Below are 27,865 nucleotides of genomic sequence, written 5' to 3'. Positions count from 1 at the left end.
AAAGTAAATCATAAACAAAAGCACAGCAGCACTCACTGCACTGTGCACTGAGGGGGAATTTGTGACAGTTCCACAGGTTCCTGGTTCTGCTGAAGGCCGCAGTGGCACTGAACCTCCACTGAGTCTCAGAATTTTCCTCCTTTTTGCGTCTTGATTACTGTTAACAATTTTCAACAAAATAGCAGTAGTGAGAACATGCATGTGGGACTGTTTTAATTTTAGCTTTTCTGAGAATGTGAATTTCAGCATTTCCTCATTTCTCACTGGTTAAGGCCACACAGCTCAACTACAATAGAAACCAAACCACAATAATGTTTCGTGTCTTAACTGCTATTAATTTAAAGTGAAAGTCACATATTTGCTGAAAAACCAATAAGAGTAAACATTGTGTGCAATAATGGTAATTAATCACAACATTCATTACTAGATATGAACTCCTGGGTATTTTATTTTATGTAAATGAGATCCAAATTGACTGATGTGAGACAACTAAGCAAAATATCAACATTGTTCTGAAGCAGATTGAACTAAACAGGTCTAATTTCCTGATGTGTGTCCGTATCCGAGTCATTACCAGTAACGTAGAGATCTTCTATGTAATGAAAGGAAGACTTTCAAAGTTAGCAGTAAGTCTAAACAGGTGAAAGTAATGTTGTGAGGATGGCTTACTGTGTGGCTTACAGTGTGAGTTCACTTATTTTGTCATCAAGCTTTTCTTCCTCCATTTTACAAAAATAACTTCACAGATTTATTTTTACCATACATTTCCTGTATTAAGTTCATCAGGGTCATCATCTATTTCTATAAGAGGTCATTTCAAAATAAGAGACAAAGGTTTGTGGGCCTTCTCATTTGGATGCACTTTTTCAGTTCAGTCCACACATTTTCTGTGGAATTCAGGTCAGGGCTTTGTGATGGTCACTCCATTACTTTCACTTTGTTGTCAGTAAGCCATTTTGTTAAATCTTTGGAGGTTTGCTTAGGATCATTGTCCTGCTAGAAAATGACCAGGCTTTAACATTTTTGTTGATGTCTAGGGGTGTTGCTTTAGTTTATCTAGATAATTCTCCTTCCTCTTGATGCCATCTATTTTCATAAGTGCACCAGTCCCATTTCCAGCTAAACACTCCTACAACATGATGCTGCCACCACCATGCTTCACACTTGGGATGATGTTCTTTGAATTAAAAGCTTTACATACATACTCCTGCTTCTCTGATTGTTTGATAAGACTCATGGGTATTGTATTTATGTGAGAGCACAGTATTCCATTGGCTCCAGAGACCGTCCCAAAATCTTTGGCGATAATTGGCCATCTCTGTGCTTTCTGCATTTCAAACATTTCAAAGCTTACCCAAATTTCTGACTAGCTATTGAAGACAGGGATATCTGGTATACATTTTGTAAAATGTCCACTCGATACAAAACAGACCTTTTGACTTCCAGACCTTCATTTAAAGTGAACAGACATTAACATACAGCCAACCAGCACTGATTAAACCTCAGTGTGACAGAGCACTCTGCCACCGGCCGGGACAGCAAAGCTACATAATACCACGCACACACACACACACACACACACACACACGCACACACACACACACACACACACACACACACACACACACAGACACACACACCCGGTGGTAGCCTTTTCCTCAGGTGTACACTTGAGACTGCGCTACTGCTTTATCCTCATACACACATAAATAAGTACACCCCAACAGATGTCTCAGAAAATCATCTGTCTCTCTTTATAATTAATACTTTCTATGGAACTCTATACAATAAAATATTCCAGCAACTCTGGTTTATTAGTTGTAAATGAGATTTGTCAGTACAAACAAACAAAACTGAATTTTTTTTTAACAAAGTGATTTAAGAAAATGGTGCAAAAATAAGTACACCCCAATGAAATAACAGATGAGTCAAATCAATCATTACACAGGTGGCTGCACAATAATTGACAATTGAGGGTGGTATTTAACCTATAAAATCTCCTCCCATTCAAACCTGACAATTATGGCACCACATGAAAGAGAAATGTCACGAGTCTGGAGTAATTTCTTTACACAAAAAAGGTCAGGGCTACAATAAAATTAGTATAACATTGTTCATTAGTTGGAATACAGTAGTGAAAGTTATTCAAAAATTAAAAAAATATGGACTTGTGGCAAGCATTCTGAGACGTGCAGGCCGTCCATGGAAATTAACACCTCGAGATGAGCGTTTTGTCCTAAGAAGAGTTGAGGCAAATCACCATGCAAGTTCATCACAGTTAGCTAAAGCTGTAGAAAGCCAAACTGGGGTGACTGTTTCATGTGAAACGATACGACGTATGCTGAACAGGAGTGGCATGCAAGGGTGTCATCCACAAAGGAAGCCACTGCTAAAGCCCATGCATACAAAAGCCCATTTAGCATTTGTCTAAAGCATGGCGGTAAAGCATGGCGGTGGCAGTGTTCTTCTGTGGGGTTGTATGAGTGCTGCAGGTGTCTGGGAATTACACTTCATTGATGGCATCATGAATTCACAGATGTACTGCAAAATAATGAGAAAGAAGATGCTACCATCTCTCTGCACTCTGGGTCACCGTGCACTCTTTCAACATGATAATGACCCAAAACATACAGCCAAGGCCACTGCTGCATTTCTGAGGAAGAACAGGGTGAAAGTGATTCAGTGGCCAAGTTTGTCACCAGACCTCAACCCAGTAGAACACCTATGGGGAGTTCTGAAAAGACAGGTCGAGCATCATTCTATGTCCAGCATCCAGGCTCTGAAAGAGCTCATTCTCCAAGAATGGAGAAAGATAGATGTGGCAGTATGTCACCAATGTGTTCACTCCATGTCCAGAAGAGTTGGTGCTGTTCTTAAAAATCATGGAGGCCAGACAAAGTATTATAATATTCACCACTAATATGTACTAAATATATAGTTTGGAATATAATACTTAATAATAATAATAATAATAATAATAATAATAATAATAATAATAATAATAAATGAGAACAGAATAATGAAAGACGCAAAACACAATCATAAAAATTCCATAATATGATTTTGCTAAAAGTAATTTTTATTCAAAGCTCTTCACACAGCATGTATACAGACTTATATTTATTTTGTTCCTGTAACACTTAACACATCCTGTTGGATGAAATCAATAAACCAGAGAAAAACAAAAGAAAGTACATTATCTTACTCAAAATGATGACATCTATTACTTTACTTTTTTAGGATGAAATATATATAGTATTATATAATTATTTAAAAAAATATTAATTTACATATTGTAGAGGCACTAAACTAAAAAAGATTAAAGGTATAAAATTAGACACAATATCAGTCCATGTGCCAAAAGACCACGAACCGCTCACTCAAAGACAATACTGCATTATTGACTGTTTAAAGCAGTGAAGACAAAATATCTGATTATTCCTAAACTGACAAATGCAATTTGTTTACAATCTACTAAAAGGTAAATAGCATAAATGTGTAAATAAACAAAAATACATGAATGAATCTTGACTTCAATAGAATAATGCACATACAATCTACGAAATTAAATGTTGACAGAAATATGTAAGAAAAATCTTGTTTTTACTGTGTAACAATATATACTTTTTATTCATGTTTTATTTGTCATTAAGATCAGTATTACAATATACGAGTGAACACTTAGTAATCCACACTGCCAGCTTATAAATTATACTGATCCAGTGACTGAAAACTGGAAGCTTAATTTAACCTGGATAAAGACAATTCTGACCCACTGTGAACGATAGGAAATATAATTTTAAAATTGCTCCCTGTTCCGCCTTTAACATTCATATCAGGAGTTTGTACAAAGTTTAGTATTAAGCCAAAAAACATGAAAGAAAAAAAAACAAGCTTTCCAGACACTACAACTAAAATGTGTGTAAATATGTAAATATGTTCTTCAGCTGTTTCAACAATGGACCTACACAAAAATGACATCTTATATCATTTAGCTATTAATGATATAACTATTATTGGATGCCATTTATCAAACATTTACTATGGTTATGTGTAAATATTTCTGAAGGCCAAACTGAACAAAAAATTTAGCCAATTTTTTCATTAACACTGATTTTCTTTGTACTCATGTGCATACGTTGATAATTGCCCCATTGATTACCAAGTACATTCAAGTGCAATGTTGGAATCCAGCCAGTAAATCAATTTTGATTCTGTGTTTAAAACTAAAATAGTTTTTTTAGAGCAGAATTAAACTGAAAGTTAAACTGAACTCGTCTAAATTGCACAGCAACCAGCCACTAGAGCCAAATACAGTTATTTGTTTGAACAATTACAAATGGTGATAATACTGAAAGGATTGTTTAAATACTACCAAGTAATTTCTTAAATCCAGCGTCTTTATGGTACTTATGTCCCAGTTCTGACTTCCAGGCTATTAATCCTTGCCTATTCTCTGGGTGATTTCTACTGCTGTGCCTTCATCTGTTTGCACATTTGTAAATCTCTACAAGAGCATTAAGAGTTATTAGAGTTATTTTAAGAGTGTAAATGTAATAGAAATATCTCGTTTGCTGAAGCAATACTGTTATCTGGAGAGATTGTGTATACGCTTTAAACTCATCTTACCTTTATCTGTGTTCTGCTTCAGTTCTGAGTAAACAGTGTCAGCTCCCTCACTGCTCTTTCCTAATGGGAAACAATCACTGATTTAGCATTCACTAAGATACAACACACATTCTATTAACCCCTTAAACTTCCATAACTACATTACACTCTATTACCTTCTGTTATTTTCATTTTAGTTACTGAATGATTCGTAGCAGTTATTGAATACGATGCTTTAGGTTGAATAACTGGCAAATAATTAAAGGGTTTAAGGGTTAAATGAAATGTAAAACAGTGGTCTATAAATTGAAAGAATTTAGTCCCACCTTGTTTTCTCTTTGGTTTCTTTTGGTTTTTCAGTTCAATATCAGCATAAGTCACATCACTCAGTCCAGCAGCAGCATCTATAAAAGATTATAAACACAGATTTATTTTACCATTCTTTATGTTAGTATCAGAATCACTAAGCAAACTCTAAAATATATGATGCTGTATAACAAATAAAATAAAAATACAATTCCACTAGCTACCCTACAGGCCTTCTCCATGGCACTACCTCCATGATTCATTATGATGCATTCTTTGATAATCTTTAATCTATCTGTCTATAAGATTTTTCCCAGAACTTTGCAGGTGTGTTAATAAACATTTGAGCAAAGCATAACCTCTGGTTTCTATTCCAGTAGATTGTATCTTGCAGTAATCCTAATGCTGGTGGTACTGGATTATCTAATATTGCTAAACTAGTTACTGAATTCTCCTTTAAAACACACACACACACACACACACACACACACACACACACACAAAACAACAACAACAACAACAACATGAACTAAATGAATCCTTTTAACAAAATCTGTTTCCAGTTGATTTAGTGTGATTGTGAGGCAATACATTAATAATAATAATTATTGATTCTACTTTTCATCTTCAAATGCTCTGCTCATTAATAAACTATGTATAACCAATTAGTGCAGTGGTAGCTCAGTGGTTCACTCGGCTACTGATCAGAAGATTATGAGTTCAAACCCAAGCACTGCCAAGCTGCCACTGTTGGGCCCTTCAGCAAGGCCCTTAACCCTCAACTACATAACAATATTTACAACTATAAACAACGTTTCCCTGATTTGGGAAAGACATTGTTGTTTTGAAAGTAATAGGGTTTATATACTGTGTTGATTGAAAGTTTGTGAAACCTTTAGAACATTTTATGTTTCTGCATAAATATCATCAGATTTTCACAAAAGTCCTAAATAAGAGATAGATAAAGAGAACCCCATTAAACAAATGTAGACATAAATATTCTACTTGGTCATTTATTTATTGAGGAAAATGATTCAGAAATTATTTTACATTATCATCAAACACCAAAGGCAAAGATTTGACATTAGTTTCATGCAGTATCTTACCATTTTGTGTCTTGTTTCTGTGGACATCCTGTGAGTGGTTCATACTGCTGGTTCCAGCTGCAGAATCTTCTAGAAGAGAATAAAATTGTTGTTACAGAAACAGAAGCTCTTGCAATGTTATGTTGCCAAATCTATCTCACATTTAGGAGCAAAAATTTAGATATACTTTACCTGTGGTCCTGATATCAGCATTTTCATAGATGTTATCACCATCTTTTAAACAGAAACAATAACGACTTTAGAGGAAAAGGTTAACTAATGTCAAAAACAAAATCTGGTGTGTTTATTGTTACTGCAGACGGACCTGCAGGCTGATTGGTGTCCTGATTTACTGTAGAAGGAGTCTGATATTCTACTCCTTCTCAACAGAGTAAAGCAGTGATACAGGTTAAAACATTGCTCTTACACATAATTATATTTGGTGAAACATGAAACATTTTTTTTTGCAAAATTTTTCCTATGTGCCATGGACAAAGACCTGATCATCAAACCTTTTTTCTTCTTGAAGTGCAGCAGCAGGATCAGTACGATCATTAAGATGACAAACAAGAAGGCCAACCTCAGTCCAATAATTACACCAGTAGATCCAGAATCTGAAGCTAGAGAAAGAAGGGAACCCAAATATTCATTTAAACACTGAATACTGAAATTTTATCTTATTACAACTCTAATTAAAATAAGAAGACATGGTTTCCTCACCTCTGACTGAAATCCAGCTTTTCGGTGACTCTCCTCTCTCTGGGTGTTTACAGTGGTAGAAACCTTCATCTGACTTTGACACAGTACTGATGGTCATCGCTGCTGTAGTCTGGGACTGGAGAACTGAATCATTTTTATAGAAATTAACACCAAAGTCTGAGATCTTTGAGTTGCGATGTAAACAGCGTAAAATCAGAGGACGTCCCTCAGTTACAGGATGGACAGGACTCTCCAGGATCACATCACCATCTGTAGAAAAGAGAAAAACAACACTGAAAACACACAGTGTCTAAAATACAAGTATAATTCTAACATTCAGACCTCTATCTAGCTGTTTCATGTGGCATTACTGTATGACCACACTGACATATTTATGACCAAAAGATTGTAGAAGATGTGACAATAGCAGGCTAAAATAATGACATTCGATTTTTCTCCATTCTAAAACATTCCATTCTCTATAAGGAGCACTTTCTATCAGGTAAGTTGGTGGCTATAGCTATGTGTGAGCTAAATTAATTATCTGATGTGCAGATGGTTTTATGTTTAATAATGTTGTTTGTTGCTTTACTCGTGGGTTTTATGATTAATAAATATCTTCTTGCCACATCTACATATCTACCTAGGATACACAGTTCACTGGCTAGCTTTAGCTAATAAATAATGTCACCACAAACATTTATTTCTCTTTATAATGAATCATAAATTTTGGTCATAATTATGAGAGCTACGAGAAAGAGGTTATGTGACTGAAACAGATCAATAGGCCTAGAAATCTATGACAAATTGCATTGTAGGGAATCACCTGTTATATGGTTGGCAAATCCATATAACTTCTTATTTAATATGCAATGCAGCATTAATGTGACCCCCAGGCTCCAACTTCCCTTACCTATATTTTTCTAGTACTCTATTTTGCTTGTGGTTCAGTGCTGATTTTTTTTTTTCATTTATTTGATTTTTAAATTTTTATTTTTTTCAATACTAAGTCACTCAAAGCTCATGTTGCATTCATAAATGAACTGGAGTTAAGTTCTAGATTGAATATTATGAATAGTAACATTCACATTAAACCAGTTAGATATATAGAACATGTCTAGGTTTTGTAGCTACTAGTGCTCTCCTGCCTACAACACAAGTAACATCATAGATCTTAAAGAACATGGAAGTAACTTAAGAACTAACTATGAGCCTAGTTTATACATTAAAGTTTTCATCATGTATTAAGGTTATGTAAATGTACAACTATGCAGTTATGTTAACCAAGGCAGAGTGATGCAGAGAGAATATCAGTTCATTTCTTTACAACACTTTAGAATTGATTTTTTTGTAAATGTTAGGTCCAGATATGTATATTAAAATATTACTGATGAGAACATTGAAGACTCACTGTGCACTGTGATGTTGACAGGATTACTGCGTCTTCCAGATTCAGAATGACACCAGTAAACTCCAGTGTGTGATGTAGAGAGGGAGCTGATGTTACATGTAGATCCTGAAACTGATGAACACTCAAACAGTGTCTCATTGTATGTGTATCCTCTCACTGTCCATCCAGTAGAGTCACTCTGGTCCTCACAGCTCAGTGAGAGAGAGTCAGCAGTAAAGTGTTGAGTTCTGCTGGGATTAATGATCAGAGACACTCGAGAAGATGCACCTGAAACACACGTTATATATTATGGTTGTGAACAGAACAGATTAAACATGAGCGTGGCAAATAAAGCAATATATAAGAATGCTTAGGAAGTGTGTACTTGTCTTATCTTCAAAGAAATTTACTGTAAAAAAAAATTAAAAACAAAAAAATACACGAGTGTCATACAGTGTTAATCCTTTAAAGTCTGAGAAAACAGCAGTGAGTTCAGATTTAGTAACTACACACCTTTCCTAGTAGTTACTGAACACGGTGTAGGATGAGTAACTGAATAATAAACTGTCAGTTTAAAGAGTTAATGCTCACTATTTATTAACAATATACATTATGTTGAGACATGTTTATAAATCATCAAGTAATTAGATTTTAGTAATTAACTGGTCATTACTGGAATTTATAAAATTCTCATGAAACATTATCAAATAATAATGATTACACAGCTGTAAAAGTTTCTAATTTTTGTGCTACCAATTTATTTATCTGCTGTCCCTCCATCCCCCCTAAACACACAAACACACACATATCATTGTTGTTGATTTATTTCCTCACCAGTGATCCACAGTGGCTGTAGGTTGCTGAACCGTGTGTGAAAGACTGATTCTCCTCTTTCTGCGCTGCACATATAAACTCCTGTGTTTTTCACAGTAACAGGACTGAGAGTGTAGGAGCCTCCAGATCCTCTGCTGCTGTCTGAGAGAAGCTTTGAACCATACAAGACATTGCCAGGACTGCCTGTCATTTTAATTAAGCCGTTTCTGGAGGGAACCTCTGTGTACCAGCTGAATGTCCAGCCTGTAGAGGAGTTTTTAACCTCACAGCTGAGAGTCACTGAGTCTCCTTCAGTCAGCCAGCACAGTGGAGACACACTCACTACTGCCTCTGCTACATCTGATGGACAACAAATGTGAATAAATAAATTAATAAATAAATAATAAAATAAAATCATACAGAGTGGTAATCTTGTTACATATAATTAATGATAAAACAAACTCACACACTCACCTGATACAGTGAGTGTAACAGCATCACTGATCTCTGATCTCTGAGAGTCACTGTTTCTCCTCCCTCTGCAGGTGTATTTACCACTGTTATCATTTCTAACTGATCTGAAGCCGAACTCCTGTGTTGTGTGGAATATGTAGAGTGTGTAATAATTCTTATACCAGCTGTATGTCCACTCAGTGTCTCCTCCTCCCTGTATTTCACATCTGAGAGTCACAGTCTCTCCTCTGAACACATGTTTATCAGGCTTTATGGTCACCACAGGTTTAGGACTCTCTGTAAGAAAATTACACTGATATAATACACAGATTAGATCTCAGCACTATTATTAAATCAGAAGCAACATTTGTAGATGGAATTCTGATTTAAGATAACCACATTCAGTGCACATAATCATCTGTACCTTTTCAGGATATTTCTACTGAACCATCATTTAATAACAACTGAACAACTGAAATGATGATGCACAAGTAAACTTCCTCACTTCCTCCAAAATACTCAAATTTCTTATTTAAACTAAATAAAGTCTTTGCAAATTTCAGAACTAATAAAGTGTGTTAATATTTGAATGTATGTTAATTATATTAAATATTATCATATTACAATTTTTGTTAGTAATAATTTATTTCTTTTTGTTAAGTACAGAAATTAAAAGAGCTAAAAAAGTGAGTTTTCAGTGTGAAGTCAGCAAAATAAGAGATTAAACTAAGTGTAGTGCATTAAAGATAAGGTCATATGCATTTTGCTGCATTTCACTAAAGCTAAGCGACAATAACTAGGAAATACACTTACTGTATTTACTCATCATCACTCAATGCATATGTCAGGAGGTTAAATGAAGCATTATACTGTATACAGGTCAGTGAAATTCATGTCCCTAGCATAAAGCTGGCCCACACACTGAAAACCGACAAATACAATTTCCTCCGGCCCAGATCCAGCCCAGACACTGTAAATTGACATTGTTTATGTGGCCCGGGTCCAGCCCAGACACTGTAAGACAGCTCTGGCTGAGAGTCGGATTGGTCCCCGGGACAGATGTGGCCCAGAAACTGCTAAACGTACTTCATTTTAGCAGGGAAACACAAATTCAACAATTTAATAAGATTAAGGGCTTTTATTGAACATTAACAAATACACTACAATATGAACATTTATTAACACACTTTTAAAAACAACAAAATAACAGTAAATATATATTTACAGTATATTTAAAGACAAAAAACAAAACTCACACATACCAATAAATTCAACCACTTAAAAACATCAAGGACTTTATAAACAATTAAGAAATACAAAATTAACAATATTAATTCATACAATATGAATATAATATGAATATTTATTAACAAATAACAAAATAAGTCAAACAAATATATTTGCATTTTGTAAAGAAAAGACATATAGAGAACATACACTTGTGGTTGGAAGTTTACATACCCCTTGCTGAATCTGCAAAATACTTTTAACAAAATAAGATTGATCATAAAAATCCCATGTTGCTTTTTATTTAGTCCTGAATAAGCTATTTCACAGAACAGGTGTCCACAAGGCAATAGCTAAATTTATAAAAAAAATGACTCCATTCAAAAGTTTACATACGCTTGATTCTTAATACTGTGTGTCGTTACCTGGATGATCCATGACTGTGTTTATGCCTTGTGATAGTTGTTCATGAGTCCCTGGTTTGTCCTGAGTAGTTTAAGATGGGGGCTTGAATTGGTGGGCCATCTCGTTGGCCTTTCTTGAGTGTGGAGTGACTTCCTCAGCGGACCACGAAGGCAGAGCGACGTCCTCAGTGGAGCAGGAAGGTGGATCAATGTCCTCGGCGGAGCTGGAAGGCGGTGCGACGTCCTCGGCGGAGCAAGAAGGCGGTGCGACGTCCTCGGCGGAGCAGGAAGGCGGAGCGATGTCCTCGGCAGAGCTGGAAGGCGGTGCGACGTCCTCGGCGGAGCAAGAAGGCGGAGCGACGTCCTCGGCAGAGCTGGAAGGCGGTGCGACGTCCTCGGTGGAGCAAGAAGGCGGTGCAACATCCTTGGCGGTGCAGGAAGGCGGTGCGACGTCTTCGGCGGAGCAGGAAGGCGGTGCGACGTCCTCGGCGGAGCAGGAAGGCGGAGCGACGTCCTCAGTGGCATGGGAAAATAGAGCGACGTCCATATAGAATCTTGTCGTAGTGGCATCCACGGCAGAGTAGGGAACCAAAGCGGAGCTCTTGGCTGCAACGGAAGGTGGAGAAAATTCCTCAGTAGAACAGGGTGGCTGAGTGGCATCCTCAACTGTATATGGATGCTGAGTGGCATCCTCAGTCATGCAGAGAGTCTGAGCGAGATTCTCCATTGACTTTGCAGGCTGAACTTGGTTGGGTATGTCAGCAGACTCTGTTGTATGCAGAGCTTGGTTGGCTCTGTTGTCAGTCAGGCATGAGGAGAACTAAGTTGATCGTGTCGTCATTCTCAGACATGAGGAGAACTTGGTTGTCCGTGTCAGCAGACTCGGGCGTGAGCAGAACTTGGTTGGTCGTGACGTCGGCTTCAGGCGTGAGCAGAACCTGGATGGTCGTGACATAGGTTTCAGGTATAGAGAGAACTTCGTTGGTCATGTTAACAGACTCTGGCATGAGCATAACTTGGTTGGTCGTAATGTCGGTCTCAGACTGGAACGCGGTGTGGAAGGTCATATCGTCAATCTCAGACTGGAACTTGGCGTGAGAGGTTACCTCATCGACCTTTAGCTGGAACTTGATGTGGGGGTTGCCTCGTCGACCTCGAACAGGAACTTGGCGTGAGAGGACGCCTGTTCGACCTTGGACAGGAACTTCGTGTGAGTGGCCGTCTCGTCGACCTTGGACAGGAACTTGGTTTGAGAGGTTATCTCTTCGACCTCAGACAGGAACTTGGTTTGAGAGGTCGTCTCTTCAACCTCAGACAGGAACTTGGCTTGGGAGGTCACCTCTTCGACCGCTAGCAAGAACTTGACTTTATGCTAGAACTCTGGGGATGAGACCGCCTCGTGGGTCTCATGCTGGAGCTGTCGGTCATAGAGTTCAAAAAGTTTCTTTTATAGAGTGGTTCTGAGTGCTGTGAATTGGATGCAGGTGTGCGTGATTAGAATGAGTGTGAGTATTGTGTGTGTGTGTGTGTGTGTGTGTGTGTGTGTGTGTGTGTGTGTGTGTGTGTGTGTGTGTGTGTGTGTGTGTGTGTGTGTGTGTTCTGGGAACTGCAGTCCATGGCGGCCATGTTTGTAGGCCGCAGTGCAGTATGTGAAATGTAGTCACTGGTTTGCTGTGATATGACATCTAATAGGAAAATGAAATGGTGACTAATTGTTGTGCAATATAGAATAATTAAGTATATTGTATATTGAGTATACTGAAAAGTGTAATTGTACATTGGAGTATGCAGAATGTAATCTTTTTCAGCCTTTCAGATTCTGCACCATCATTAACAAAACATTGACTCTCTTCTGCATTCCTTCACACTCAGAGAGGTCTCGACTCAACCATACTAATGCTGAGAAACTCTATTTTGTTTTCTTTGTATGTAGTTGTGTAGATATAACTTATGCTGTGTTACTACTAAGATGTACTGTTAACATGTTCTGTCCAGTGCAGTCACATACTCACCAGTTACATTTACCCAGAGTGCATCACTGTAGTCTGTGTAGTAGACTGGATTTCCTCTTCCAGCTCTGCACCTGTACTGACCTTCATCAGAGACATTAACTGATCTGATGGTGTAGTACTGTGTTTTAGTCTCAGTCTCAGTCTCAGTGCTCTGTGTGGTTTTGATCCAGCAAAACTTCCATCCAGCAGACTGTGGCTTCAATGTACAGGACAGAGTCACTGAGTTTCCTGTCAGTACAGCTCCTTTAAGATCTGATGTGAGTTCAGGTTTAGGATTTTCTGTTAGAAATGAAACGTACAGAAAGTCTTTACTACACTAATCACTTCTACAGAGTAAAACATGATATTAATGTCTCTGTGATGATTGTAGTTTCAGCTAAACAATAATTAGCCCTATGTATCTTTTTATTTTATTACTTGTTTCCGTGTATCATAGAAAGTTAAAATAATCATATTGACTAAAAATGGAATTAATTACTAAAATGAGAAGATTAGACCAAACAACTTTTTTTCTTCAAACATTTAAACACTTAATTCCTGCATCTATTATTACAAGTTTTATTATAATAAGTTACTGTGATTTGCAGTCAGAGTTTATTAAAGTGAGTTCACTGACAGCATTAGATCATCTAACATACTGCGTTCTATACAAAATACACCTCTACACTTTTCAGTGTTAATGGAATAAATAATATGTGAGATAAAACACACTCACCTGATACAGTCAGTGTAACAGCATCACTGGCCTGTGTGTATTCTGGGTCTGATGACTGTGTTCCTTTACATGTATAATCACCCTTATTAGACTCTTCAATATCAGTGATTGTATGTGTTTTCTTTCCTGCAGCATCACTGAGTTCTTCATTATTTCTATACCAGAGGTAACGCCAGGATTCTCCAGTCTGTATCTCACATGTGAGAGTGACGGTTTCCCCAATGAACACACGCTCAGCTGGCTGTACTTTCACTGCAGGCTTTGGTCTCACTATAGAAACATAGCAAAACATTTTAAACACATACAGAATCAATTAATATAGTTACATAATTACACACTTATAATACTTCTTTAAACAATGAATAAATAATATGGTTTTCACAGTTTTCCTAATTTTAATTCAGTAGTGAAAAAGTAGAAAACATGGCGTACCTCTCACTGTAATTGTGGCTGGATCACTGATCTCTGAGTCGTAGTTTCCCCTCTGTGCTTTACAGTAGTACTGTGTTACTCCTTCATTAGTGACTGTTACACTGAGTGTGTTGGTGTCTGTGGTTCCAGGAGACAGGGGATTTGATTCCTGATAATCTTTGTACCAGAGAAAAGTCCATCCAGTAGACAGCAGATTACAGGTCAGAGTAACTCTGTCTCCAGTGTAGACGGAGCTCTGAGGATTTACACTCACAGTCGGTTTGGGTTTTCCTGTTGATATGAAATGATGAAGAGCCGCTTTTACCTTTACAACATAAGCAGTAGTTTTATCTTTGTGTCTAATTAAGAAATTAAATACAGTGTTTATTGTAAAGTTTACAGTGAGTTTATATCCAGTACATTCTCTACAAAAATGAAAATTAATGATTGACCTGAAGTTTAAAGGTCACTGTATTGCCCCTGTGCTTTTCTACATGATGATTTAGAAATCGTTTCTCAAATTCTGAACCACGCTGCACACGTTAGTGTCTTTTTTAATGTCATTAAATCATTTAACTCTTTACTGTAAAAGCACAGCAGTGAAACTTTGGCAGTAGAATCAGCTTCACTATTAGGTGAAGAAGAATGTGTTTCTCTTAAATATCAATCATTTTCTAACAATTTAAATAATAGCTGAGGAAAAATATCAAACCAATCAGAATAACTAATAAGTTGTAGTGATTATTTACAAATCAAATTAATCAGTTACTTTAAAATAGAAAGTGAAAATCAAAAGAAAATAGAAGAAAAGGAGCTGTAAAATCATTATAATGAGACTGCGTTATACATATGATAAAATCTGGAACAAAATCTGAAACTAGTTATAACTTTTATATATGTAAGTAATAACATACATTGACACACACACACACACACACACACACACACACACACACACACACACACACACACACACACACACACACACCTGATACAGTGAGTGATGTAGATCACAGTTAGGAAAACTGAGTCAAACCTAAAATGAATCAAGTTACTGTTCTGATCATTTAGATCTTTTTCACTACTGATTCATGTCTGAGTTACAGTGTGTTTTCTATCCTGTTTTCCTGAATATTCATCTTTAGGAACACTGAGTGACAGCAAGGGAACAAGAAACTAAAGGTAAAAGATACACAATAATACTAGAGATAACGCACCTGTTTTAACAGGTGTATTTAATAAAAAAAGAAAATATAGTGTTAGAAAACAATAATTCTGATGTACACATGCTTACTCATCACTGCATGTCTGCCCCTCAACATACATACACCTCATCGTTCTTATTATGCCATTAATGAGGCCTGGTGGTATACAGTGGGGAAAATAAGTATTGGACGCGTCAACATTTTTTTTTTAAAGTAAATATATTTCCAATGAGGCTAGTCACATGAAATTTTCACCAGACATCAGTATTAACTCAAGAAATCCAGAAATATATCCTAACTGAAATTTATTTAATACTTAATGGAGAAGCCTTTGTTTGTAATGACGGCTTCAAGACGCTTCCTGTATGAAGAAATTAATGAGTCGCAGTATTCAGGTGTGATTTTGGTCCGTTCTTCTAAACATATTGTTTTTAAATCTTGTTCATTTGGATTCAAGTCAGGTGATTGACTGGGCCATGCTAACACCTTGATTATTTTCTCTGAAACCAATTGAGTTTCCTTTTCTGTATGCTTTGGATCGTTGTCCTGCTGGAAGGTCCACTCACGTCTCATCTTCATCATCCTGGTGGATGGCAGCAGATTCTTCTCAAGAATCTGCCGGTAAAGGGTTCCTTCAATTATATGAAGTCTGCCAGTACCATGTGATGAAAAACAGCCCCACACCATGATGCTTCCACCTCCAAACTTCACTGTTGGTGTAGTGTTTTTAGGGTGATGTGCAGTGCCATTTCTTCCCCAAACATGGTGTGTAGTATGACAGCCAAAAAGTTAAATTTTTCTCTCGTCTCGTCTACACTCTCCCAGTATTTCATAGGCTTGTCCAAATGAGTTGTAGCGAACTTTAAACGAACTTCGACATGCCTTTTCTTTAGTAATGGAGTCTTGCAGGGTGAGTGTGAGCAGTGGAGTGCATTGCCTATTATTTTCTCAGTGAAGATGGTACTTGCTGCTTCCAAGTGTTTCTGGAGCTCTTTCCGAGTGGTCCTTGGCTCTTGGGCTACTCTTCTGACTATTCTTCTGACTCCCTGGTCAGAAATCTTGCGAGGAGCTCCGGTGCCTGGCCGGTTGATGACGGAGTGATGCTGCTTCCACTTGTGCCTAATGGCCCCAATGGTGCTTACTGGAAGATTCAGAAGTTTTGAAATACGTCTGTATCCGACTCCATCAATAAGTTTCACAACAATAACGTTGTGAAGGTCTTTGGAGAGCTCTTTGCTTTTACCTGTCATGAGATGTTTCTTGTGTGACCCCTTGGTAACGAAAAGTCTTTTTATAGCCCATCAATTTACTAACCCAGCTGATATTAATTTGCACAGATAGGAGGTATAATTACTTTCTAACTACTTATGGACTTCAACTGGTTCTTTGCCTTGCCTTGGAAGAACTGCTTTTTCTTAGTGTGTTCAATACTTTTCCCTGTGTCATTCCACTTTATTACACATAACTTTATTTATGGACTTTAATGTTGTGAATTCTTTATATTTGCAGACTTTTTGAGGTAATACTGATGTCTGGTGAAAATTTCATGTGAATAACCTCATTGGAAATATATTTACTGAAAAAAAAATGTTGATGCCTTCAATACTTATTTCCCTCACTGTAACTGCGCAGTCCAAATACTTTCATTGTCAAGCTATTGACAAATATTATATTTTAGCCTCCCATCTAATATCATGATCAACCGTCATTGAACAACAACATTATAACAACTAATGAGACTTTGGGATGAGACAAAGAAACAGGGGATTATAAATGTGAACTTATAAATGTGCAACACAGAACAAGTGAACACATTAAGGGAACCAAACAATGACAAGACAGGAGCAGAGACAGGACTGGAACCAAAACAAAAATACACATAAGACTAAACCAGAGAAAGCTGTGCTCTCACTGAGAGGGGGAATTCATGACAACTGAACAGCAGCGAGCTACACAACAAACCCAACACCATTTTTAATGATGTTAATGAACACTGCATTTATGATTGGTGACATAATTTTCTGTTCCTATTCAGTAAGATATTTCAATGGTATAATATTTTATACATATTTTAATGGTATAACTAATGGTATTACACCAGTAAAATGTAATTCTGTGTTCACTGAAATACACCCAGTTATTTTACAACTGTTCAAATAAACCATGTTAACATGCTATAGATAAAGAACAAAACAGTCTCAGGTCTCACTGAAACTGTATGAATATGAAACTGAGTAAAGTTTAATGTTCTGAAGACATAAAGATGAACGCACTCACCTAACATAGACAGTGTAACAGGATCGCTCATTTCTGTGCTCTGTGGGTCACCTCCAATACGGTTTCCCATGCAGGTAAATGTAGCCTCATCGCTCACCTCAAAGGTGTTTTCACTTTGCTTTATAGTAGGATTTTCAGCTCCATTCTTGTACCAGCTATAAGTCCACTTGTCTTCTCCTCCCTCTATATCACACTTAAGGGTGACACTCTCTCCTCTGAATACTTGTGTCCAACCAGACTGCACTCTGAGTGTGGCCTTTAGCACTCCTATAAGACCCCAAAAATTAAATCCCTGATTTACACAGTCTTTGACACATTAGAAACATTACATTACATTCCACTCGACTCAAATTAAGAATGCATGTGTCACTTACTATTTTACTAATTTGAAGCACTTGTCTTAATCATCCATTAAATGAACAGACTGATTTGTACATGCATATTGAAGGCAAATTTAAATATTTCAAAAAATGAAATGTACATAAAATCACCTGTTTGTGTACAGCGAATGAGTCCAGTCAGCCCTAAATGTTAAGAGGGAAACAGAAATGACAATTTTAAACAGGGATAAACACTTGGGGGTGTGCTGTTAGAGGAAAATAATGAAGAACAGGGTGGTATGATGTGGCCCAGTGAGAAGCAGGTTTACTCTTACCATCCCAAAGTAGTTTATTTTCCCATTACTTCCTGTTCTGGAGTGTTACAGTATATCTCAGCAATTTACCAGCAATTGCAATAAATAATTTTATTAATGAACTACATGCTGTACTTTTCTAACTTTTCAAGTTAGTTCTTATCACTTATAGCAGATATAACCAGTTGCTCCCCTTTATCAGTGTCTGCTTTTTCACACTTGAAGTTACAAAAACTGAAGGGTGTGAAACTTTAATATAAACCTCTGCTTAGTATCACAGCCTGCACCAATGTGTCCTTCAGAGCTGAATTTGTAATTTCTAATAAATCTGTACCTGTTAGTATATGATTTCACACTCCATATGCTATAATTATCTTAAATCCACAAATAGATTTATTCAAATCAGTATCTGTTCTGTTCTTTTGTTGAACACAGTGCAATGTCTCTATTAATATAAATGTCTCTTCATTTATGTCTCCTGCTAAATGTTAAGCCCTGTAGCATTTTATAATATATCTAGAAGAGCAACTTTCTTCACTTTCTTTACAGATGATAGAGTACAGAAACTATCTCCAAACAAATTTAGAATAAAGTATAAAATGTAATATCTTAAACAAATACGGACTACCAATGTGTAACAGCAGTTAAAATGATCAGCTTTAATGTTCTGCACACGTGAGAGACACCAGGATGCAATTGCTGAAAACAGTGTTTGTTTAATGACTATTTAATATTTTACTCATAAAATAAATTGGGTTGAATGTAAACACACCACAGCAAAGCAGAATGCAGTTCATAGTTCATAGTTCACAGTCCATGCTAAATTCGGTATCAAATCTTAACTACAGACTAATCAAATAATCCCACAGAACCTAATTACAGGACTCTCAGCCTGTTAATTAAAAACTTAATTCACTACCAATCACTGTAATGAAGACACACAGAGAACATTTACTCACAGAGAAACACACAGACTGGACGGAGCTCCATCCTGTCACACTGATGACTGACTGAATGAGAAGTGTCTGTGTTAAAGCCTCGACACTTCCTGTGTTCTTAAACACCAATCAGACTTCAGAGAGAGAGAGAGAGAGAGAGAGAGAGAGAAAGAGAGAGAGAGAATAAATGAATGAATTCAAGCGGGAAATCATGCTTTAGACAATTATTAGGATTCATGACATGCAACATATTTTCACCACACATAATGTGCATTATGTACATTATAGCAATGGTCTAAGACATCTCTCCACATAGCCCTAAACACACAAGTCGTTCTACCAAAGAATGGTTAAAGATGGTTTAACCATGGTTAATGATTAAAGAATAAAGTTAATGTTTTGGAATGGCCAAGTCAAAATCCTGACCTTAATGCAATAGAAATGTTGTGAAAGGACCTGCAAACAGTTCATGTTAGGAAACCCACCAACATCCCAGAGTTGAAGCTGTTCTGTACAGAGGAACGGGATAAAATTCCTCCAAGCCGATGTGCAGGACTGATCAACAGTTACCAGAAATATTTAGTTGCAGTTATTGCTGCAGAAGGGGGTCACACCAGATACTGAAAGCAAAGGTTCACATACTTTTGGCACTTACAGATATGTAATATTGGATAATTTAGTCCAGGCTCTTGTTATCTCAAAACTGGACTAATGCAACTCACTACTCTCGGGCCTCCTGGCCAGCTCCATCAAACCCCTTCAGATGATTCAGAATGCAGCAGCACGCCTCGTCTTCAACCAGCCCAAGAGAACCCATGTCACAACCCTCTTCATCTCCCTCCACTGGCTCAAAAATCTTAAGTTTACACATAATAAATAACCTTTGACTTGCTTTCCTTAAAATATTGTCTAGATTCTCACAAAAACTAAACCTTGTATCCAAATAATTAAAACGTTCCACAATCTCAACAACCTGATCCTTTATCTTTAGTTTCCCTAACACATGTTGTTCACCAGAATTTACATTGAAAATCATCTCTTTTGTTTTCCCTACATTTATGTGCAGGTCACTCAGTTTTCACCAGTCTTCAAAAACAACTACATTTTTAAGATGTTTGCTCGCTCATTACTTGATTTTTAGAACAAAGTTGCACCATAACCATATCATCAGCATACTTAAACAGACCAGCTGTATTACTCTTAATTTGTAGCTCATTGGTATATATGGAGAATAAGAGTGGTGACAACACACAACCCTGTGGTGCCCCTGTATTTAAAACCAATTCATTTGAAACTATGCCATTCATTATAACTCCCTGTGGTCTATCTGTGAGGAAATCTTTGATCCAATGTACCAAAGCAGAATTTATATTCACATTATACAGACATGATAGAAGCAAATGAACCTGCATTGCATTAAAGGCTGAGGTGAAGTCAATAAAAAATGCCGGTGCATAAGGTTTAGAGTCCTGGACATGCTTTACAATAAAATCAGTTAAAGTAACTGTGGCATGTTCTGTCCCCCTGTATGGTCGATATGCAAACTGCAATGGATCTAAAATCTTACTTACTGAAGAAATAACATGTTTACTTACAAATTCTTTCCATACATTTTTCCAAGACAGAAGTCAATGCAACTGGTCTAAAATTTTCAGGTAGTGTTTCCCCTGATGTTTTAGAGATTATCATATTATTATCATAATATTATCATAGATATTTTCCACATATGTGGTACTCTGTGATCATTAAATAATATCTGAAATAACTGTGTAAGGGACCATTTGAGTTGATTTCCACAAGCGTTTAAAATCTTTCCTCTCAAGCCATCAGGGCCTGGGGCTTTATTAACATTAATACGAGCTAAACATGCATCCATTTGGCAGATGCCCTTATCCAGAGCAACTTACAATTATCTCATTTATACAACTGAGCAGTTGAGGATTAAGGGTCTTGCTCAAGGGCCCAACAGTGGCAGCGCTGGGATTTGAACTCACAACCTTCTGATCAGAAGTCCAACGTCTTAACCACTGAGCTACTACTTCTAACGTGGATAGAAAATGTCCGTCTAGCATTGCAGGTGTTTCAGCGTGCCGGTGTTCTCTTAGTGACAGTAAAAATTCCCGAGATTAAATCCTCAAAGGTGTGCCCACACCTTTCTCTCCAGGTGACGAAAGGTTTTCCAAAATTAAGGAGAAAATCAAAATGCACGTGAATACAGATTTTCCAGCAAACTCCATTCTCATTTGAGCAAGTGATCAAGCACATATGCAACTTAGACGTAACGAAAACAATTTAGACAAACACAATCAAACAAACAGAGAAGCAGAGAAGCGCTGGGTCTGCAGCCTGGAGGCGCCCCAGAAGTCATTTTCATTGTTGTAGAAACCACAAATATCTCCATCAAGTGTACAACACTAAATAGTTAATTTGGCAGTGGAATAAATAAAGCAATTCAATGTCATCTGGAGTTCAGCTGCTGCTCTTTCTAACTGAGGAGTTAGGCCAGTTGATGCACCACCAGTAGAACGACACATAATCATTAATTCTTACCATATCTTATTAAAACCCTGTCCAGGGTGTACCCGGCCTTGTGCCCGATATCCCTTCCTGGGATAGGCTCCAGGTTCCCCGTGACCCTGAAAAAGGAGTGAGCGGAAGAAGATGGATGGATGGATGGATGGATATCTTATTAAGGATAGGAGGAGAAACAAGTGATATGAACATGGGTCATTCATGGGCTTTATCTCAAGACAGAGAGACAAGAACATGGATCTTGTTACATTTACAAGGACTTCAGGAAGGAATAGGGGTTTCCCCATGTTCATTCTTCAGCAGTCAATAAACACTTGCAATTTGAGAAGATTGTCCTGGACGTTTCCTAATTTTGTGAAACTATACAAACCCATGTCAAATATGGTCATGAGATAAGTGACAGTGACAGATGATGTGACAGATTGTGTGGCATCGGGGGCAAAGAGAATAGATCAAGTGCTAAATAGAAAGCAACAACTACGCCACCCTGGGAATATTTACTAAATCTAAATAGGATCACAAAAAGAGCAACACAGGTAGTGAAAGGCAGGAGACCTAGATATACAAAAATATAAAGCTTTATTTATTTCAACCCACAAGATAAATACATTTTTAAAAATGGATCAGTGAAACAAACCATGAAGACACGTCACTGATAGTCACACATTAAGTGTAATTATAATATATGGTCCAAGCCAACTGAACATCAGAAATAATCATTAAACTTCCTAACCGAGGAACCGAAATTTACCCACTGGGAGTAGGTTAAGGATGGACACGATCTGCCCACCAAGCAAGGAGTTACACCACACACACACACACACACAATATTGAGAGCACAACACAGCACAAGTGAAAGGCAAAAACAGCACCAATAGATCAAACCCCAACCTTCAGCTCCTACAACAGACAGAAAATAAATGTAAGTCATGCAGGGGTTCAGAGATGGGACACAATGGCAACAGAACCAGAACCAATACAGACTGCATCAAGGTCACTTCAGTTCATATGATGGTTACTAAACAGAAGGAAAAAAAAACAAATAAACAGAAATACTCATAAAACAAGACAGTCAAACTAATAATAATAAAATAATAATAATAATAATAATAATAAACACTATTAACAAACCAACACAATAACACCAACAACCCAAACCTCACAGTCTGTGAGAAATACAAGATGGAGAGAGAACTGGAAACCGGAGAACAACTCAAAACGAAACTGGAAGCAGGAATTCTCCCGTAACCATGACGACGAAGAGCTCCGCTACATAATAGAGGCGCAGTCCGCCTAAAACAAACACAATTACAATTTAAACAGAACTACACTCACATCTAAACACACATAAATCTGCCTTCATACCGGAAATGTACGGGTTCGTCCGATCCAAATTATTACAGGGAGAAAAACACACGAGTGCAACATACATCCAAACAAAACCACTGAAAATATACAAAACAAAATACAGCAACAATGTGATTCCACTAAAAAACAACACATGAAACGGGAAAAAATAGGAATTACTCATAACTGCAGATGGACAACGACACTTTATTTACCAGTCGCGAAGAAAAAATCCGAGCTTTCTCTTTCTCTCTCTCTCTCTCTCTGTGTGTTCAAAAAGAGAGTGGCGACACTCTTTGATCTCGCCGCCACGCAGTCACGTGGTCCATGTAGCGCTCAATAGAGTGGCGCTGGGAAGACGTCATGTCGTACTCGAACCCAGAAGTTAGCATCACGCTCGTTCCCTCGACAAAAAACCCAATAGGATTTTCCCATAGGCTTTTGGATTATCGCAGAAAATCTCTGTGATCAACAAAACTTTACAACACTAACACGTTTTGTCCATCAAGATACTTTTCACAAATCAACACAACGTTTTATGAAGCTTGAAGCCTAATACAATCGCCAGAAATAAAAACCTAATAATATGCCAAGTCACTTCAACGTCACCACCACCAAGCTTGCGTCGACTTTTCTAAACTTGATTTAAAAACATTTTCCATAATACAGATTTATTCAGTGGATGAATCTTCATCCACATTTTTTGGGAATTGTGCACTGCACACCTGAACCAGTTTATCTGCAAAGTTTTTTCCTGTTCGGCGTGATGACGTTTAATGTCCCTGACAAAGTCTTTAGTCACATTTAGCAAATTGTTAGCAACCGCCCTTTAAATACACGTTAAATCTTTTTTAAAATCCTGAGTGGGGTACTACTGATGTATTTATGTCATAGAATAAAATGTGAAAATATTTTGTTCACCACGGGCCTTATTTCAGGCTTTTAACCAAAATCCCATAAAAGAAATTGAATTGAATGGGTTTAAGTGGGACAGACAGCAGCAGGGACTATATTTGTATCAATTTTCAGTAAATATTAAAGCATAAATGTGCAGTGATTTCTACGTTGAGTATTTTTACAGTAGCACTTTATTTTCTGGGAAGTGATGGAGCGACAGCATTAATCAGTTTTTCTGTGTTTAATTTTGCAGGGAAGGGGGATTTGCTCCCATAACGTAGAATACATTTAGAGTACATATGCATTAATATTTTTTCATGCTTCTATGTTCAGAATTACTCACAAGCTAACGTTATCTTATGTTAACCCATGTTAATGATTAACAACAACATTAATTATGAAACTGTCATGATAACTGACCAGTCTGATGTGTGTAGAGGTGTGTGTGTGGTTGTGTTGTATTACCTGCTTGTATTAAATAAATAAAATAATAATGAAAAAGAAATGAGAAAATCCCATCTGTTCAACAGCTGGAACTTGAGACACTGTGCCAATCACTATAGGGATATATCTTGCTTTAGACGTCTCTATCACCTCATAAAAGAGAGAGAAAAAGGTGTTATCTTAAGATAATGTAAAATTAAATGTCATCCAAAAAATGCTTAAGTGATGTTGGTCAATAATCACATTTTAAATGCACTCAAAATCTTCATGTACACATATAAATGATTCATGAGTCTAAGTTGGGCTGCAATTCCAACTCCACAGTAGAACTGCCATATTTACCTAAATATATTCTAGTTTCAGGTGTACACAGTTCTTTATGCACAAGGAACTAATGGATTAAAGTTCAAAGTATCACCTAAGCAGCAGTGTACATGTGCTCCTTTCAGAGAAAGTTGGAATCACCTGTATGAGATCTTTTTTTGATATTCTCAAGAGTCTACAAGCCACTTTTTCTGGGAAATGAAATGAAAATTTTCATTATTAATCATAGGGAGCCATAAACATGAGGAGATGTGTTGTGCATCTTAAATTCATCACTGTATTCTATCTAACAAATATTTAAAATGGCATCAGTTTTGTGCATACGCACAAGCAGCTGGCCTAAGAGACTGTTTTGAATGCAATGGAGAGTGAATATATTCCACATGCTTTGTTTTTTTTCAGTAACAAGTCTTTTAAGGTTTAAGCAGATTATATCATGGTCTGCAGGGGCAGTTCCATCCAGGGCCATTAGAGAGCACCCTGACTGTCTGTGCAGAACTTCTTCTTCTGTTGTCTCCCTCATTTCCTGTTTTACCTTGCTCACCCGTTTGTTGTTTTTCTTGGTTAGTTATCCTGCTAGTTCCCGGTTTTCACTCCTTTGTTGCTGGAGTATTATGTTTATTTCTTTACTTTCATTTGAAGGTGTTTGTATTATGCATAGTCTTTTTGATAGTTTAAGTATTTCTAGCCTTGTTTATATAATTTGGCTAGTTTCTGGTTGGTATTCTGTTTTTTTAATGTCCTCATGTCTGTTTCTCTGAGTCTTTGTTCCTGTTCTCCATTTGCATTCGCATCCATCCATGGACTCCATCATGACAGATAGTCAGTTTTACTGTTAGAGCTGTTAATAAAAGGCCTGAAATGAGACACATGAATTTTAAACTTTCTCTAAGGGAGCAAATATATTGTTTCATTCACAGTCTGATGGTGTGAATGCTGCTGTCTGTGTGTGTTATCTGTCTTTTTCTGATGAGACCGGACACAAGTGAGTAAACACTGTGTTCTTTGTTAAGGGACAACCAATAATCTTCAACATAATTCCAAACAGAGGTCAAAGTACAGGAAGGCAATGTCAAAATAAGCAGATCCATAATCCAAATAAAAAAGCATGCACAAGACAGACAAAAAACAGATTTACACAGGAACAGGAAACTAAGGTTCACTACTGCACTAGTAAACCCTACAAGATTTCAAGGAAGGTGAGAATCATCAGGGTATAAAAACACAAACAAATCATGGGATAAACTTAGAACAGGTGCATACATTAGGGAAAAGACCAACAATGAGAAAACTGTGGAGACTGAACCAAAAACTGAAACAAAAGGAAATCATAAACAAAAGCACAGCAGCACTCACTGCAGGACACACACTGTGCACTGAGGGGGAATTTGTGACAGTTCCACAGATTCCTGGTGCTGCTGGAGGCCGCAGTGGCACTGAAACTCCACTGAGTCTCAGGATTTTCCTCTTTTTTGTGTCTTGATTACTGTTAACAATTTTCAGCAGACTAGCAGATAAAATATCCAGTTTAGGTGAACACAGCACTGTACTTGAAGCTTTTATATTACTGGACTTCAGTTTCTGATTAATTCTACTTACTTCCTGTGGATGATATGAACACATTTCAAGTTATTTCCATTCTGCGCTCTCTGTGATCAGATGCATTTCTGAGGCAGAAAGTAATGTGACATAAGTTAATATAAGATGCTGTAGAGGCTGAAATGACTCAGTTAATCTTTCGTTATTAGGTCATTTCATTGAGTTCTGTTAGTGTTTGTGCTGAAAACCCTGGCACATGCCACAGAAACTAGCAGTAGTGGGAACATGCATTTGTGACTGTTTTAATTTTGGCTTTTCTGAGAATGTAAAGGACAACATTTCCTCGTTTCTCACTGGTTAAAGCCACACAGCTCAATTATATTAAATTCAAATAATACAAAGTAAAGCTTAAATATTAAAAAAATAAATGCATATGAGTATTACAAATACGTCACAGATAGAAATCACTCCGTTTAAAAAAAAAAATAGTTTTTTTAAAAAACTATTTAAAAAATAATGCATGATGAGAATTAAAGCTTTCATCCAAAATCACAGAAATCACAGAATTTTTCAAAAAACAGCTAAAGACCCAGCTCTCCTGTGAGCACTTAACTAACCCCTAAAATGCCAACCTCCACATTATAAAAACAACAACAACAAATAAATAAATAAAATTTACAGACTTATGGTTTTAATTAAAATAATAAAATGTATCAGAACTAAACCACACTTCACTCCAAAACTTATCTGCCCATGTATTTACTTCATAAAATATTACAAGATACAAATTATTCCATTTAATTACAAATATTACACTGTATCAAAACACATTGCATATTTATCCCTGAGTAAATGCTAAATTAAATAAATGGGTATTTAATTAAAAATAATCATTTTAAAATTAATATTCAATTTAAACAAAGTAAAAGTCATATAGCTAAAACAACAACAACAACAACATAAATAATACAAAGTAAAGCTTAAATAGTAAACAAATAAATGCATATGAGTATTACAAATACATCAGGAATAGAAATCATGCCATTAAAAAAAAATGCAAGATGAGAATTAAAGCTTTCATCCAAAATCTCAGAAAAACAGAAATCACAGAATTTTTCAAAAAAACAGCTAAAGACCCATCTCTCCTGTGAGCATTTAACTAACCCCTAAAATGCCAACCCCACATTATTTAAAAAAAAATAATAAAAAATAAAAATAAAATAAATAAAAAATAATAAAAACTTACTCTGGCTCTTACTCCTCTACTCTGTGCACTTTGCTTCTCTAGAACTCAGTTGTAAATCTTGTATAGTAGCAGTACTTGTATTGTTCTCTGCTTGATATGTCACTTTGCTTGTATTTCCTCATCTGTAAGTCGCTTTGGATAAAAATCATCTGTTAAATTAATAAATTTAAATAGCATCACATCCACTCATCACTAAAACTGTACTTACTGACAGAGCACATACACGAATGTGTTCTCTGTTGCACTGGGAGCTGCTGTTATTTAAAAGCTAGATGATAAAATAATGTAAAAACCCGAGACTCAGACAGACGCTTCAGCTTCTATCACTCTGTACGGTCTGTTGTCCTCAACAGGGTCAG

At 36.8% G+C, this 27,865-nt stretch overlaps 2 protein-coding genes across 8 annotated transcripts in view; both read right to left on the bottom strand.

The window, feature by feature from the left end:
• Positions 1 to 36: 36 nt before the first annotated feature.
• Positions 37 to 23,336, bottom strand: LOC128633028 (carcinoembryonic antigen-related cell adhesion molecule 5). 7 transcript variants are annotated; one of them, XM_053681510.1, is made up of 20 exons: positions 23,272 to 23,307; positions 23,075 to 23,154; positions 21,728 to 23,002; positions 19,199 to 19,311; positions 18,097 to 18,129; positions 17,606 to 17,872; positions 14,145 to 14,414; positions 13,713 to 13,982; positions 12,998 to 13,276; positions 9,376 to 9,651; positions 8,923 to 9,261; positions 8,110 to 8,376; positions 6,720 to 6,968; positions 6,512 to 6,619; positions 6,325 to 6,378; positions 6,192 to 6,233; positions 6,021 to 6,089; positions 4,935 to 5,012; positions 4,630 to 4,689; positions 37 to 157 (listed from the first exon to the last, which is right to left on the bottom strand). In XM_053681510.1, the coding sequence occupies exons 4-20, from the start codon at positions 19,227 to 19,229 to the stop codon at positions 126 to 128; spliced, it is 2,724 nt and encodes a 907-aa protein (XP_053537485.1). In that variant the 5' UTR covers positions 19,230 to 19,311; positions 21,728 to 23,002; positions 23,075 to 23,154; positions 23,272 to 23,307; the 3' UTR covers positions 37 to 125. The 7 variants fall into 7 exon arrangements, with proteins under 7 accessions (XP_053537485.1, XP_053537483.1, XP_053537487.1 ...); XM_053681508.1 differs by lacking the exons at positions 23,075 to 23,154; positions 23,272 to 23,307 and adding exons at positions 19,663 to 19,797; positions 19,900 to 20,033 and having other exon boundaries at positions 21,728 to 22,118; XM_053681512.1 differs by lacking the exon at positions 23,075 to 23,154 and having other exon boundaries at positions 23,272 to 23,326.
• Positions 22,270 to 27,865, bottom strand: part of LOC128633105 (carcinoembryonic antigen-related cell adhesion molecule 5) — a 59,831-nt gene continuing 54,235 nt past the window's right edge. Inside the window, exon 13 of the mRNA XM_053681838.1 lies at positions 22,270 to 27,865. Coding sequence (XP_053537813.1) covers positions 27,807 to 27,865 — 59 coding nt within the window. The 3' untranslated portion in view covers positions 22,270 to 27,806.

This window comes from Ictalurus punctatus, chromosome 7 (assembly GCF_001660625.3).
Source record: "Ictalurus punctatus breed USDA103 chromosome 7, Coco_2.0, whole genome shotgun sequence".
Classification (NCBI taxonomy): Eukaryota; Metazoa; Chordata; class Actinopteri; order Siluriformes; family Ictaluridae; genus Ictalurus; species Ictalurus punctatus.
Note: the sequence above shows the minus strand (reverse complement) of the source record. Positions and strands in the feature narration are given on the sequence as shown.

Bases quoted from the DNA above. Each gene is read 5' to 3' on its own strand.
- LOC128633028 (XM_053681511.1), bottom strand. From the start codon at position 19,229: ATGGAGCTCCGTCCAGTCTGTGTGTTTCTCT. The intron at 6,090-6,191 runs GTAAAGTATATC...ATTCTCTTCTAG, and splicing joins TGCTGATATCAGGACCACAG to AAGATTCTGCAGCTGGAACC. The intron at 158-4,629 runs GTAAGATGAGTT...AATTGTTAACAG, and splicing joins GAAGCAGAACACAGATAAAG to TAATCAAGACGCAAAAAGGA.